Genomic DNA, 14,732 nt, shown 5'->3' with positions numbered 1-14,732 from the left:
GTTCTTGTGATGTCTGTTTTCCTCAGTGAGGTCATGACTGGCTGCTGCCTCCCTTACCACTCTAATCTGTATTTTGCTGGTGGTATAAGGGCCTTTATCAGTTGTAGTATTTTCTGTCAGCCAAATAGCACTCTTCCCATCCTATAAGTAGTGTAATATGTGCTACTTACAGGATGGAAATGATGGATTATAATAATAAGTATTATGAACATAAGGTATGTTATTATATAAAAGAAAAATGACCAAAACTACTTCATTTCTCTGCCAGTACCATGTCTCTGGACAGCTGTCGTGAGGAGAGACCTTATAAGTGCAAGAAAGACCCTTAATGTCTCCTTGCTTCATAATACATGTCTGAGATGTTCTGGGTATTAAAGTAATGTGTGGTGGTGTCAAGAGCTTTAGGGAAGTTGTCTGCTGTCTGTGCAACTGGCTGTCTGAGGGGGCACAAGGGAGTTAATGTTTTAGGGGCATGCTTTTAATGGAATCTGACCATTTAAAAGGCTTAATTCTTCTCCTTTGTACGCCCTGCTTGGGTATGATCCCATCCAACCTGCTCCTAATAAGTCCTTCTCAACCTATTGTTCCACTCGACTTCTTTCAGACCCTGCCTTTTATCTGGCTTCCCTAGCAGAGCTCACATAAACTGCAGGCCTCTCAGGGGAAAGACAGCCAGTAAGTCTTGAAGTGGGCAAGAATGTGGTATGGGTCTCTAAACACTGGGGAACCAAGAAAATCTTTTTAGTGCCCAACTCTCATGGAAGCTGGTTTGGGAAGTAAATGCCTGCATGTCTTTGTGAAGGAGTCCTCAAGTCCCTCAGCAAAAAGACAATGGCAGATGTCCGGCAGAGAAAGGTTTGCTTTGTAGGTGCTGGGGAAGCAGATGTCCTGCAGGTATTGGTGCTCCAATTAATTACTTAAATTAATGTACTTAGTATTTGTTAATGAAGGACATCATGAAGGATAACTAGCAACAGCAGTGCCTGTCCTGAGGTAGCATCTAGTGCCCACCCAAGTGCTGTCTTTTGCCAGCTGCTGCAGAGGCAATAAATCAGTCAAGGGATGTGAAAGTTCATTTTCAAGGGGGAAACTGATTTTACTCAGAAGTGGAGTGTGCCTTCCTTAATAAGGAATGCTTAGCAGCATGGGATCTCATCTCTATACTCTGTCACTCCCTTCCATGTGCTGATGTACCCTTCTTTCTAAACACCACCAAGCCTCACTGGATCAATGAAGCCTGATCAATTGTTTTTGCTTCTGAATCATCCATATGGGGTTGTTAGCTGAGCTGCTGGCAGAAAACGAGAGGCAGCTTTCTGTCTGTTTACTGTAAAGAAAGTGAAGCAAGCTACGGGAGGGGACAGGCTGCACAATATTTACTGTCAATACAGCCGGAGAGAGAGAGGACATATAAGGAGAGGAGGGGAGGAGAGGGGAGCAGGGGCTGCAGACTGCAACCCCAGCAAATGATCTGAATGTAAAAATACCCATGCATTTTCAGATGGAAAGAGAGTGGATTAAAGTCAGCAAGGGATAACTGAGAGCGTTTAAGGAAGGGTGTAGTGAAGGTCTAGCGAGGCAGGAACATACCAGTGGCATGCATGCAGAGTAATAATGCTGTGCATGAGTGTACTGAACCTGCACTGCAATCTGAAAAGCACTTTCAGATCTGCCCTGAGACAGAGCAGTAGCTGGGATATTTTTGTGTACGCCTGCATGCAAGATCCACCATTTTAAAGTAATAAGATGAATAATAACAATTGAACTTGGAGAATAATATTTGGAGCTAGTTTTCCAAAGCAGCTGGATGTCACCATTGTAGCTCAGACCGCAAGAAGAAAATTATTAAAAATAGACATACTTCCTTGCTTCTCTCTCCTCTTATTCATCCACAGAGGTATTAGGTGACCTGAGCTTCACAGGGCAAGAAGGTTCTGAGCAGCTTTCTCTGAGTGTTCCTCTACTTCCAGAGGCAGGTGAACAAGTGAAGAGTGAATTCACACTTTAAAGAGCAGCAAAGACCATCTTGCCATGAAACCATTCACAGATGAAGATGTAGAAATCTACATCCAGAGCAAGGTAAGACTTTATCTGACCAGATTTTCTGTCTCCCACACTAGGTGTTGATTCTGAAGGGTGCCAAATTTGACAGTTAGTTGCTCGCCTGCTGTCTTCCTTTTTGAGACAAGATTGGGTGAAGTTTCATGAGAACTGTATTTCTAATGAGATTTCTAGGTTTCCGTTGCAAAATCTAATCAGCTGGTAGCCTAATTTTTCAAGGTGCTTGTCCTCTTCTTCTTGGTGTCCTGAATTTTTGTTCTGATCTGGAATTTCAGATGTGAGACTAGCTGTAATTGCCAGCGTTTAAATCTAAGGAAAGGTCCTTGCCTCTCTCCCTGTTTGGTGGTCTTGGCTTGACCGAAGCAAGACCAACACCAGGCATTGCCTCTAAGAAAGATTCATGTAGGAACTGCAAAGACAGACAGATATTGTTAGAATTCAGTCATCAGTCTGTCACCTCAGCTTAGGATACTCCTCTATATACCGTGATTAAAATAACATGTCTCATTAGCACATGCAAACTGGAATCACATTTTCTCTTTTATGAGATACTCCAGCACTCAATTTTTCCCCCATTATGAAATGAAATAAAACAGAATAAAATCCTCTGTGAAACAATACTGTTTAATAAAACCTCTAAGTGAGCCATAACATTTTTTTAACGCTGACATGTTTCATGGCAGTACTTAGCTAAATCCTGTTTCATAGTCTGCTTTCCCCAACAAAATGCAAGATACCAAAGTGACAAATAGTTTCAAAATGGAAAAGTTTAAGGCTTTACGTAAAGGATTACATATTCTAGTACAATGAAGGGGCTGGTCAGAAAGGTTTGTTTTCTCTATGGAAATGTTTTGGTGACAAGTATGAAAGTTCTCACAGACATACACCTTCTTCAGCCGTGCAGTGTTGTGCACAGGAAAATTATTCCATGAGAATCTGTTCAGTGAGCTATAACAGCGAATGCTTCTCTGAAGATTTAAAAAGCAGAGCTACAAAGGAGGGAACAGAGGGAAGCCATGCACAGGAAGATGCTCATATGACAGCCATAAGTACAAGGAACAGAAGCAGAGTGTAGTTAAGTGAGGCTCATAGTTGCCAATATTTTAGGTTATACTGAAAGGCTGTTTTCTAGCAGCTCTCCAGCTCTGATGGATTCCTAGTTTCTGCCTGCTCCTGAGTCTCTTGTCCAAGTGAGGCTGCCTAACCTTCAAGCAGTTCAGCTTGTCAAATGCTGCCTGTTTTTGGAAATAGGTCAATCACCTGGTGCAATGAATCTCTATAATACCAGAGATTTCATCCTTAAGCCACTCATCAAAGGAAAAATTCAAATGCATATGGAGCGGATGTGGCTGGGTAGATAAGAGAAAACCCAAATATTCTTAACAGTTCCTAATAAATCCCAATCCTACTTCTTTCCTCCTTAATAAAACCTTAGTTTACTTTGTTGTTCAGGGTTTGTGCATTTGTTTTGGCTTGATTCTCCAAGTTAAGACCTGTTAAGGGGAATGCCAGTAAATCATAGAAGTGACTGTCCAGCAAAGACCTTATGATGTCTCTTCTCCCACTGTGTCTGTGCTGGTGCTAGAGGCATCTGAGATAAATGTCTTGGCTCTTCAGAATTATGATCTGTTTTCTGATTTTTTGCCCTCCCTTCTGTAGGAAGGTTGTATTTTCCAACAGCATGATTAGGGAGCTAATTATGGTTAGCTAATTATAGTGAGCACCCTCTGTCAATCACATGCCCGTTGTTCTTCTATCCCTGCTCCAGTGATGAGGAGTTTACATCGAAAGAGGTGTTTAGTGGTATGTGGATACAAAAATGCTGCTAGCAAGGATTTTCTTGCTATTTTCTAAGCCCATGAGAGACTTTTCTCTCTCACAGAAGAGGTAGCAGAGTTATGTAAACAACCAAACACCTGCAGCCTTGAAAAGTCTTGTTTATGGTATAGTAGAAAAATATTTTGACAATGGATGTTTTAGGATTTTAGCCAATCACCCCAAGGGGTGGCTGATCCTTTGTCCAATTAGACTATGAAGAAAAAAGTCTATAAAAGAGTTTGTAAAATAATTAAATAAATCAATCTTGCTGCACAATTCCTGCCTGCTGGATCTTCTCCTCCCTACGGCTGAGGGACACGGTAATATACCATAGGGCATTTTTTTTTTTTTTTTATTAGTGGTTAATTAGTGGTACTCCCTCAATTGGTTTTTTGAGTGTGTACTCTTATAAAGAATTCATGACGACTGCTGTAGCCTAGCCAATAGGTGATGAAGGCAGAATTAAATGAGGCCAGGCTGGATTGGATGGCCTCTCCCAGGATACTGGAGGTAGCAAAAAATGTTTCCAGCAGGTGCTCCTTAGAGAGAACAGAGCATGAGCAGTGCATACAGAGGGCACTGTAGGTCTCCATTTGAGATGACCTACTGTGAGATTGTATACTTTCTACACTTTTCAGTAAAAAAAAGTCTTTTTTTTTGTCTAAAAGCTCTTAGAGATGGACAACTTTCTCTGCCACTCACCATTCGCTTGCTGGAGAAACCATTAGGTATCTTGTTGAGCAAGACAAGCTTATTGGACTGTTCTAAGGAGTTGTTCTGGATGAACAAAAATAAGGTGGAGAAAATATCTATAGATACAGATGGAGAAGTGCCATAAATGAAAGCTAAGGAGGTGAAAATGAATATGGGCTAAAATCTTTCAGTGCTAATTTATTTTTTATTTTAAGTACATGTAAGCTAGCTAAAACTGTTCTTAGAGAAAAGGATGAATTGGAATGAGGAGGAGGGTGACTTACCAGGGAAATTAAAGGGTATTACATAAACATAAAGGACTATGTGGTGTTAAGATAGCCAAAAAACAAGATGTCAAAGGTGGATGAGAGCCCAGTGAAGGGAATGTGGTGCTGCTAATCTGATGTATTTCCCACTTCCAAAAGTTATTCAGCCTTAGTAAAAGTACTGTTAACTTTGTTGTCTGAGGGAGGCAGGTATTCAAACTCTGCTGATCTTCATGTTCAGTATTAGGCAATTGCTGTTCATTGGTTAATGGATGTGAGGCAAGCACTAGTCCACTTTAGTCAATTGAATGGTCCCTTGTTGTGAAGAAGTGAATCTATTTGTCCCTGCCAGGGCCTGGGGACACATTTCAACACACTTGAGTGTTTTTGGCTGATGGTTGAACATTTGACATAATAAAGGTGTCCAGAAGGACTTACAAAGAAGTTCTTGTCAATGATATTTTTTAAGAGAAAAGAGAGTTGTTTAGATGCTGAAGAAGATGCTGAGTAAACAGGACATAGGAATTTTAGAAAGTCATAGGCTGGTTTGAGTTGGAAGGCACCTTTAAAGATCATATAGTGCAATCTCCCTGCTGTGGACAGTGACACCTTCCACTAGACCAAGCCCCATCCAGCCTGGCCTTGAACTCTTCCAGGAATGGGGCATCCACAGCTTCTCTGGGCAACCTGTGCCAGTGACTCACCACCTTCACAGTACGGAATTTTTAAATTATGCTTTTGCTTCCTTTTGGTCTTCGATAATAACAAAAGACTGTAACAATTATGTTTGACTGTGGCAATTATGCTTTATCATTCACTTTAGCCATGTGATGATCTCTGTTTCTGATTTTTTTTTCTTGCCTTCAAGCAATAAGATTTAGTAGAATATGGTGAGGAAAAAGAAAAATCAATAAGAAAGCAAAAGCTGCAAGCAAATGAGATGAAGCATAGGATCCAAAAAAGAACAGTAAACAGTCTTAATATTTCACTCCACATAAGTAATTCTGGTTGTATAAGTAATGAAAAATACGTTAATGAACTTCATTAACAGTAGCTGAATCTCCTCACTTTGGTAAGTGTGTAAGGATATTTGGGAAATATTAAATGTCCCTTACTAACATGGTTCCTTCATGCTCCTCCTGTTGAATCTCCTTGTTCAGATTGTGACCATCTCCTTATTCCCCCTTCATTTTTAGTCATAAATGAAGGTTAAGGTCCATTTTATATTCTTCTGAGTTGTCCACCCCTCACCTCAGTCCTTCCAAGACTCAGACATTTCACTGAAATAATTTTCATTAAGTAATTATGCTACTACTACTTGAATTGAAGAACTATCCTTTAAGCCACACAAACACCTAGTTCCCAACGAGACCAGCTTTGGAAAGATGCTTTCTCACTGTCTAGGAGTAGACTCTCATCTGTACTTCAGCCATAAAGATGGTGTGGGTACTTTCAGTGTATAAGGCAGGCATCTAAATGATGTCACATCATCTACCACCTGACTAATGAACAGATCTGTAACTCTTGATGTCCTGTCAGTTCTTGGAATGAAACATATCCTGGCTTTGATAATGGCTACTGTATGCAGGGGAGTAGCTGGTATTCTGCATCAAATGGATAAAGAATTGAGACTGTAGCTGTAGTTGATAACACATTTATCCATGTAATGAACCCTTTTCCTTCCATCCAGTGGTGTTGGCATGGAAATACCAATTAATGCTCAGTAGTTTGAATATTGACCCTTTGGTATTCACAGCTCTGTCTCATGGTAAATTGGTTGCAACACACAGGGAACAATTTTTATTCCCAGTGCAGCACAGGCACAAATGTTTCAGGATGCTTTAAGCTGATTTGTCTGCTTCTCACTGGAGACAAAGACTGCAATTACCTGTAACATGAAGTGTCTTTCCTGGAACTGACAGGTGGAACAGAGACATTACCTGGTTTCCAAAGCAGTGGAGGAGGTGCAGAAAATCATCCAGCAGCTGACCACCGAAATCAGCTACAAGGCTGTGAGATTCCAGGCTATCTCCAACTCTGGCATTCACAATGAGAACATTAAGGTATGGACAAGAGCTCTAATGTACTCTCTGGCAGCCTGTAGGCAACCAGTAAGTGATTTCTCCATTATGTAAGTGTTTGTATGGGCAGGTACCTCGCCCAATACACCGCAGACAATGTGCTGACACTTCACTGTGGAGTTCTAGTGACTGGGTCATTGGCACTTACTCGTGGACATCTCACAGCCAGAGGAGCATCGAAGAGAGATGGATAAATCAGGCAGAGCCTCTCTTTACAGCTGCTCTGTTTACAAAGAGCATCTATAGCCAGAGCTGTCAATCTGCAAGCAGAAGCCAAAGCTCTTTGGGAGACAGAAAGAAAAACTTATGCAGCAGTAACATAAGAAAAAATGCTCATGCCTTCATGAGCTATGACTCATATTTTTCACAGGTGGAAAAGCAGTCAACTCACTAAAAAAAAAAAAAGAAAATCTAACGTCTTTCTTCTGCTATGAACATTAGAAAGCTCCTTCAGGAAAAATTTGTTTTTTCTTCATCATGGATCAGAATTGTGGGAGAAGTGAAATGCCTCCCCATTTTAGACCTTCAAACATGAAAATAATAATGTCCTGTCCCAGCTGCGACAGAAGGCTGCTTAATTCTTGTGACTCCATAACACAAAAGTAGCTAGTGTGTAAAGACACAAGAAACAATCACAGCAATGGCAGCTTCAGATGAAAACAATCTTTTTCATCTGCACTAGTTTAAATACTCTAATGTCAACCATTATACTAAACCACAGCCAGTTACAGATCAAAACACAGCAAATATGTAAAAGCATGAGGCACCTTTTGCAGCTCTCTAGGACTGAAAGGGAAGAAGTCTTTGTATCAAGCTGCTGGAGGGGTATGGATGTGGAGGCAAGATATAATCACCCAGTCTGAAATGTGGCTATTGTCCTGGGAACAAAGACATTCAGATTCATAGCTTGTCTGGAATTTTGTGTATCCCAGAGCATGTGGTCTTGCCAATAAGTATGGCCACAGTGACATAAAACAGTGCCACATCCTGGTCCATGTTTTCCTTAGAGCCAGTCTGCCAGCCACCTCTTGTGCTGGAACAAACCTGCTTGGCTAATGAAGTCTGACAGGACCAGGGTCAGGGTAAAATTGTTGCTCTGGAAAGCAAAGCAGAACAAAACCACCATCTATTATGAGCAGTGACTTGGAGTTACAGTAGGCTGATATGAACAAATTCTGCTTGAAAGAAATCCTCAAAGTACATTTCCTTAAAAGTGGCAGATTTGTTGTTCATGCTTAACAGAACCCAGTGTTATAAATCTGTGGAAGTAACACTAGGAGGACTAATTGTCCTGTATGTATGGGGCATCAAAGAATGAGTTGATGAGAAATTATTTTGGTTTGGGCTGTCTGCTTTCAAAAACTGGAAACTTTAATATCACTGCTGACATAATTCAACATAGAGTAGACTTGTGTCAAGGGGAAGTGAATGTATTCAATGTGTTTAATTTTGCAACATCTTTTTTTCTGTCAGTTAAATCTACAGTAATTTTTCAGAACTTTCAGCTTCCGGTTAAAAGGAATTAATTTACCATGGTGAGAGATCCAGATTTGTTGAGAAGCCTCATGCTCCCTTCTAAATATGAAGGGCTGAGTGGAGAATAGTTAAGAAAAGTCTTTAGGTATTCAATGTTTTCCTGTAACCCACGTAACAAAAAGTCACGCTTTAATAAAAAACTTGAATTAAAATTCAGATGAACAAATCAGATTATTTAATTTTTAAAAGTTTTAAGTGTTTGTTTTTGTTGTGGCCTACCATTTTTGGAGCTGTAAACTGTGCAGGGCTGATGCAAGAGCTGTGGAGGCTGCAGTAAAGTTATAATGAAGAGGTCCAGACTAATCACTGGTATTGTACTGCCCAATGGCTTTGCCAAGTGTTTAATCAAGGTGAGGGCAAGGAGCGGATTTTCCTTTAACAAACTCCAAGCATCCAAGGAAGCTTGCAGCTTTGCTCTGTGAATGAATGAATGAATGAATGAATGACCTAGCACATGCTTTCTCTCTGTTCTGCGTACTTCTTGTTTTCCTTTCTGCTTCTCTCAGGATCAGCCAGCTTTACTGGCCAAGTGGTCAGCTATGCTTCGGAGGAAGCGCCCATTCCACCCATCCATCCAGGTACAAAGCCCTCCTGCCACCTGGTGCCTGACAATCCCTGTGCTTGCTTCCTCCTCACCCACCATCTTCTCCAGACAACTTCACCCACCAAACTGATCCTTCCATGACTATTTCATCCTCTGCACAAGAGACTTGCTTTTTTTTTCTCAAAGCACAATTATTTTCTTTCTAACCTAGTATTTCTGCCTCCCTGGAACAGCCTGGCCAGGTTCACAAGAATGAGGTTGTATTTAATTTGCCCAGGATACTTTAGACAGGATTTTAATACAGCAGAATCGGCCATAATTTATACCCCCAGAACTGGAGGCTCTTGCTCAAGCCTGTGACTTGCTGGGGCCCATGGTCTGCACTTAGCATGTGAGACCATTGTGTGACAGAGCATAGGTGTGGGACTGGGATTTGTTTAGGGCAAGAAGGCACCAACTGCCCAGCTTTACAGTGCTATTCCCAGCCTTGTGTATCCTGTTGTTTTCTGGTAAGCCCCAGGAGGAGGACTCTTGTGGCTTGGATTTGCAGGCACTCACATAACACCTTCAGCTCTTCCCTTTGCAGTCTGTTGGGTGCCAGTGCATACAAGACAGCATTTTGGTATGGGTGGGAATGGTTGTTTACCTGCAAATGTGGCTGAGGCAGTGAGAGGAGGCATCACTGCATGACAGCCATTGTATTTTTTCCTTATGGAGCCCAGTACTCTGTTTCTGAGCTGCTCACAGGATTTCTCAGCCCCACCAAACCTGGTGTATGCAGGTCAGCTTGATCTGCAATGTCATCCTTTCAGCATGCTCCTGCCTTTATGGTTTATATTTGACAAAAGAGCAGCTTCCTGGTGTTTTGTTTGCCATTTCTGTGCTTCTTGCTGGCCATCTTTTGTGTTCCAAATCTCTTCCCAGGGAGCAGAGAAGACCAGCTGCTCCATGTGGGAGAGACAGGAGGTGAGCGTAGCAAGGCAGCCCCCCTGCCCTATGGTCCCTGAGTGAGACAGACACAGGGAGGGCAGCTGGGTCAGCCAAGAGTCTGGATCATCACGCAAGTCCACTGATAAGTCAGGTCTGAGGTCAAGCCACTCCCCCACTCACTGGGGTCAGAATCAGCCTCAACAGTAACCAGGGCCAGACATGGTCTATTGATTCCAGGCAAGTCCAGAGTGGTCAGATAGGTCTGAGGCCAGGCTGGGAAGGCATTCTGCAGTTAGGACAACAAGGTCTATGGCCAGACACAGGCACAGCTGTCACAGAGTTCGAGACCAGCACTCCTATGGTATAGCCCAGGACTGACCTGAAATGGGGCATCCCAGACCTGTGGGCAGAAGGTGTGGGTAAAAGTCCCAGAAAGGCTGCTTCGGGACACTGCAGCCTGTTACTGCCCTTGGGGCCCTGGCACCTCTGTGGTAATACTTTCAATCAGCTGAGCTACGAGGAAGGCTACCAGAGTGTTTTGGATTATCACAGGAGAGTGACAAGAGTGTTTCATTCACTCTGGGTGTAACCACCTCGCAGCAGCAGCAGTCACTTCACATCCTGCTCATGCAGCAGCTTCACCTTACTTATGCCAGAGTAAGTTAGGCTTGGTAGTAAGTGGCCTTGAAAAGCTCCTAAGCCAACATGGTAAAAATCTGAAGGAATTTGAACACCCCTTCTAGAGCCACAACTGCCAGATGCTTCCAAAGTAGCACCTGGACATATCTGGCTATGCCCTGGGCCAGTGTGATGTTTTGTGGTATTTGAGTCACCTTATTCTTTCCTTGCAAGCACTGTCTCAGAACTGGTTTTTATTGGAAAATGGTTGTTCCCCAAGTGAGGCAAATTAACTGGCTTGCAAACAAGCCTGTTTAAGGCTTCCTTGTCCATTGGTTGCTCCTTCTATCCTTACACTGTTTTTGTCACGCTCAAAAGGAGATGCAGTTCCATACATTACAGCTGGCCAAGAGCTGGGCTTATTTCCGAGAGTGCCACTGCCTGAGTAGGCTCAGGCATGTCACTTGCCTTGTGTCTCTGTCCCTTTAAAGGCCAGTCAAACAGAGTGAAACACTTGTAAAATTAATGGGCCATAGCCTTATTTTGCTACTGTCTGTAGTGGACTTAGAAACAGATCAGAAAGGTTATAGTTATTACTAGTATTGGACTCTAGGCTTATCTCAAGTAACAATTCTGTGATCATAACTAGTGCTATTTGGGTTTCCCTTGGCTGGATCCCAGAACATATTCTCTCATGCCTTCCTGCACCTTGGAAGCTGCTGGTTATTACATCTCATGCAATTGCAGGCTAAAAATAACAAGCAAAGGGGGAAACCATGGCAAATGGTGGCAAATCAGCCAGTGAGCTCTTGTCTTTGAAGAGCTTCACATCAGACTCCTTCTAAGACAATTTCCCTTTAGTCTGCATGCCTCCAAGGTAGCCCTTAGATAGGTCTTGGCTGTGTTGAATTGGTTCCATCATACCACAGTTTTTCCTTCTTTTCAAAGCCCCCAGTTCTACATATTACTTTCTCAACCCTGTTTTCCTTACTTTAGCACATGGATCTGTCCTTGTGTCCTCTCTCAATCTCTCTGAACTCTCCTAGGTCTTAGCACCCAGCCAGTTCCTCATCACAGTTCCTCTGCGTGGCCTGTCCGGGTACAGGGAGTGCCAGGTACGGCACTGGCGCTATTACACTGTGAATGGGACCAAGCTCCTCTCCTCCGTGCGGGACCCTGAGGAGCTGCATCAGTGGCTAGAGGTGGAGCAGTTCTCAAAAAGCCTTCAGCAGTGGCATGAAGAGGATGTGAACATCGAAGGTGATCTGGTTCCAGCCAAAGTCCTTATCGTCTTCCGGGAGCTGGTGGAGAAGTCGATTGTCTCCTGTAACCTCTCCAGTGAGTTTGGTGGGGACACTTGTAAAGGAAACCATCACACACACAAAGTGTTTGGCTTGCATGCTCAGAATCTGAGCAAAACCCTCCAAAATCAGGAAGCCTTCAAGTGATTGCAGTGATGTACATAGACCTGCATTGAAGATAGAATTCAGTAGTTCCTGGCTTCTTCATACCCAAGATGTTACTCCTTTCTTAGGGATTTGGGTAGGGTCTCCAGCAGCATCACCCTCACAGTTCAACTAAGAGGCAGCCCTGATTTTTAGAACATTTAAGAGTTTGTTTCGGGAAAAAATCTTTCTCTGCTACAGCACCTGCAATATATTTAGATTATCAAGGAAGATAATATAGGAAAATTGGATACCAGAAAGATATGTACATCTGAGGAGAATGTGTTTGAAGATATTTATAGGGCAGATAATGTTCTGGGGAAACCTTAGCTGCTCACAGCTTTCCAGCATGGGATGGTAGGAACTAAGTAGAAGGACTTCTGCTGAAGCAAAGTGTGTTGGACAAGTGCTCTTTTCCCTGGTGTCCAGGCTACTCCTGTGGTGCCTGTTCCCATAGTATGTTTCCAGGATGACTTTACTTATCAGCAGCCTAATGAGTCTTCTGTATTTCAGAGCAATAGAAGCCATGTCCACTCATCTGATCGTACTCTGAATTGTAGTCACGGGAAAAAAAAATGTGTTAAAGTCAAGCTCTGCTAGATAATGGCATTTTTTCAGAAAATACTTGTTATCATAGCAATGGAAAGGTGGATAGGAATGAAATTTCACCATTGAGGCCTACAAGACCAGCTGGAATGTGCTTGCTTCTGAGGCTTTACTTATGTGAAAGTTACTGTGTTGAGCAGCAGTCACATCAAGCTGTTGAGTCAGGAAGGGTACTTGCAAGGACCCCAAGAGTGATGTTTGGGTTGATGATTCTGATGCCTTTTTTGTAATGTCCGCAGGGAGGAGATGAGCTGGGAGGAGAGGAGATGAGTCAGGAGAAGCAGTTACCATTTTTGTTAGTTTCTGTGAGGAACAGACTTCCTTCATCTCCCACAGTATGGCTAAAGTTACAGAAAAACTGCACTGATTTCATTGCTTCCCTGTTTTTTAATTCTTTGAGCACCAGCAAAATCAGTTTTTGAGGTGTCTCACTTTTCATTAGTGGAAAAATAGGTATAAGCATTGCAATACTTTCAGAAATGCTGTGAACATATTTGCGTGCTGACACAGCGGTTGCTGTAACATTTTTCAGCTGCTAGGGATCCTTGTTGGGAACTTGGGAGCAGGACAGTTCCTGTTTTGATGCCAGGCTTGGCTCAGCAGGGAAATAGCATGTAGATTTTCTGAGGCTTATGAAGTTCTGGTTGGGTTGGACTCTACTCTTGGCAAGGTAATTCACCCCATGAATTGTTCCTTAGCCCATGCCAGTCAGCATGAGGTGGGATAACACACTGCTCTTTAAACTGCTTATGTTCATCTGCTCAGGCTGTTACTTCAGTGGATTAGAGGATGAACATGCTCAGATGGCAGAGCTGAAGGGACAGTGATCCTGCCAGAGTGACAGGGACAGAAACTTCTTCCATGAACATAACTGGACCAACAAGAAATATCTCACAAAGTCCATTAGTTGCAGCTTTCTTTCCTTTCTGTACTCTTAGATTGTGTTGTTCCTGGAGATGAGTCACTCTTCTTTTACGCTGAGGAAACTTCTTTCCTCCAAATCACCTTGGAACTAACTCTTCTTAACACTCAGCACTCACAGTGATGTAGCAGTTAGCCTTTTCTGTGTGACTGCTCAGCACAGCAGACCATAATTTCTGGTATTGTCATCTGTGCATCTCCAGAAACAAAACTTACAGGTACCCCACAAAATATTCTGAATGACTGGCAGTGGTCAGTGTGATCTGGCAAGGGTCTGATCTCAGGTTCTCTGAAGGAAGAAAAACATCTTTAGATAGGAAGCGTTAATCTGGTCCTCTCTAACCTGCAGTGATTTTGTGCTGTACCGTTAGAAATGTTAGGTTGCACCACTTGTCTTGCTTTATTTTTAAGAAGCTGATCCTAGGATTTAAGAGGACCTACAAAGGAAGAAAAAAGCATGGTAATTGAGTATAAAGTTGAGAACTTAGTTGTTCTTTCATCTTCTTCCTGTTCCCATTCCCTGGGGTAGATTTAGGTGGATTTAGGTTTTTCTTATATTCCGCATGTGGCATTGAAGAGGAAGTGTTAAGGCAGACCAATAGAACTGCAAGGTCCTAGACAGCCTCTTGCCTGGCTTGTGGAAAAGGACCTTTTTATCTGTATTATCTTCTCTTGTTGTTCTTTCACAGATAAAGTGACAGTGCTGGAGAGCTTCAGCTCAGTGGTCCGGGTAGCTGTGGAGACATCAGAATCCCAGGTTGAGGTGGAGCTGGTCCCGGCTGTGGAGATTCCAACTTGCTGGCCCGAGAAAGCCCGGTGGCCTCGTTGCCTTAAGCGTTGGCCTTCTCAGGAAAAAGTGCAATGCATCAAGGTAAAAAGTGTAAAAAGCACCCTTAACTGTGGGATGGAATTTACCTGTCAGGTGTCTGACAGTGTTTTCCCAAAGGAAGAACTGCATGGTGATGGGTTAGAAGATGTATTCTCTAAAGAGAGAAGCAATGTTTCAAAATATTCTGTCAGATTTTCTTTGGATTTTGTTTTCCCCCCCTTACAGTGGTGAGTTCTATAGAAAAAATCTGAGTTAACTTTTTATTGCACGAGTCTCTAGCAAACAGTTCTGCGTGTGTCACACAGCTCTGACGTGCATCATTGTTGCTGTTCTGCTCTGCCTCCAGCAAATGGGCTGCTGTCTTGCAGTTTTCCCTTCAGCTCA

The 14,732-nt window shown here is 42.7% G+C and overlaps 1 protein-coding gene across 3 annotated transcripts in view; it reads left to right on the top strand.

The window, feature by feature from the left end:
- The window catches only part of MAB21L3 (mab-21 like 3), a 35,392-nt gene that overhangs the window by 15,695 nt on the left and 4,965 nt on the right, over positions 1 to 14,732 (top strand). Inside the window, exons 2-6 of one of the 3 annotated variants that reach the window (XM_017731903.1) lie at positions 1,896 to 2,079; positions 6,761 to 6,901; positions 8,962 to 9,033; positions 11,594 to 11,885; positions 14,209 to 14,390. In XM_017731903.1, the coding sequence (XP_017587392.1) occupies positions 2,032 to 2,079; positions 6,761 to 6,901; positions 8,962 to 9,033; positions 11,594 to 11,885; positions 14,209 to 14,390 (735 nt within the window). In that variant the 5' untranslated portion in view covers positions 1,896 to 2,031. The remainder of the gene's footprint in view (positions 1 to 1,895; positions 2,080 to 6,760; positions 6,902 to 8,961; positions 9,034 to 11,593; positions 11,886 to 14,208; positions 14,391 to 14,732) is intronic. The other 2 variants (XM_008631742.2, XM_017731904.1) reach the window with 2 other exon arrangements.

Source organism: Corvus brachyrhynchos, unplaced genomic scaffold, assembly GCF_000691975.1.
Source record: "Corvus brachyrhynchos isolate BGI_N302 unplaced genomic scaffold, ASM69197v1 scaffold3, whole genome shotgun sequence".
In the NCBI taxonomy this organism is placed as follows: domain Eukaryota; kingdom Metazoa; phylum Chordata; class Aves; order Passeriformes; family Corvidae; genus Corvus; species Corvus brachyrhynchos.
The sequence above is the reverse complement of the archived record's forward strand: the minus strand, read 5'-3'. Positions and strand labels throughout refer to the sequence as shown.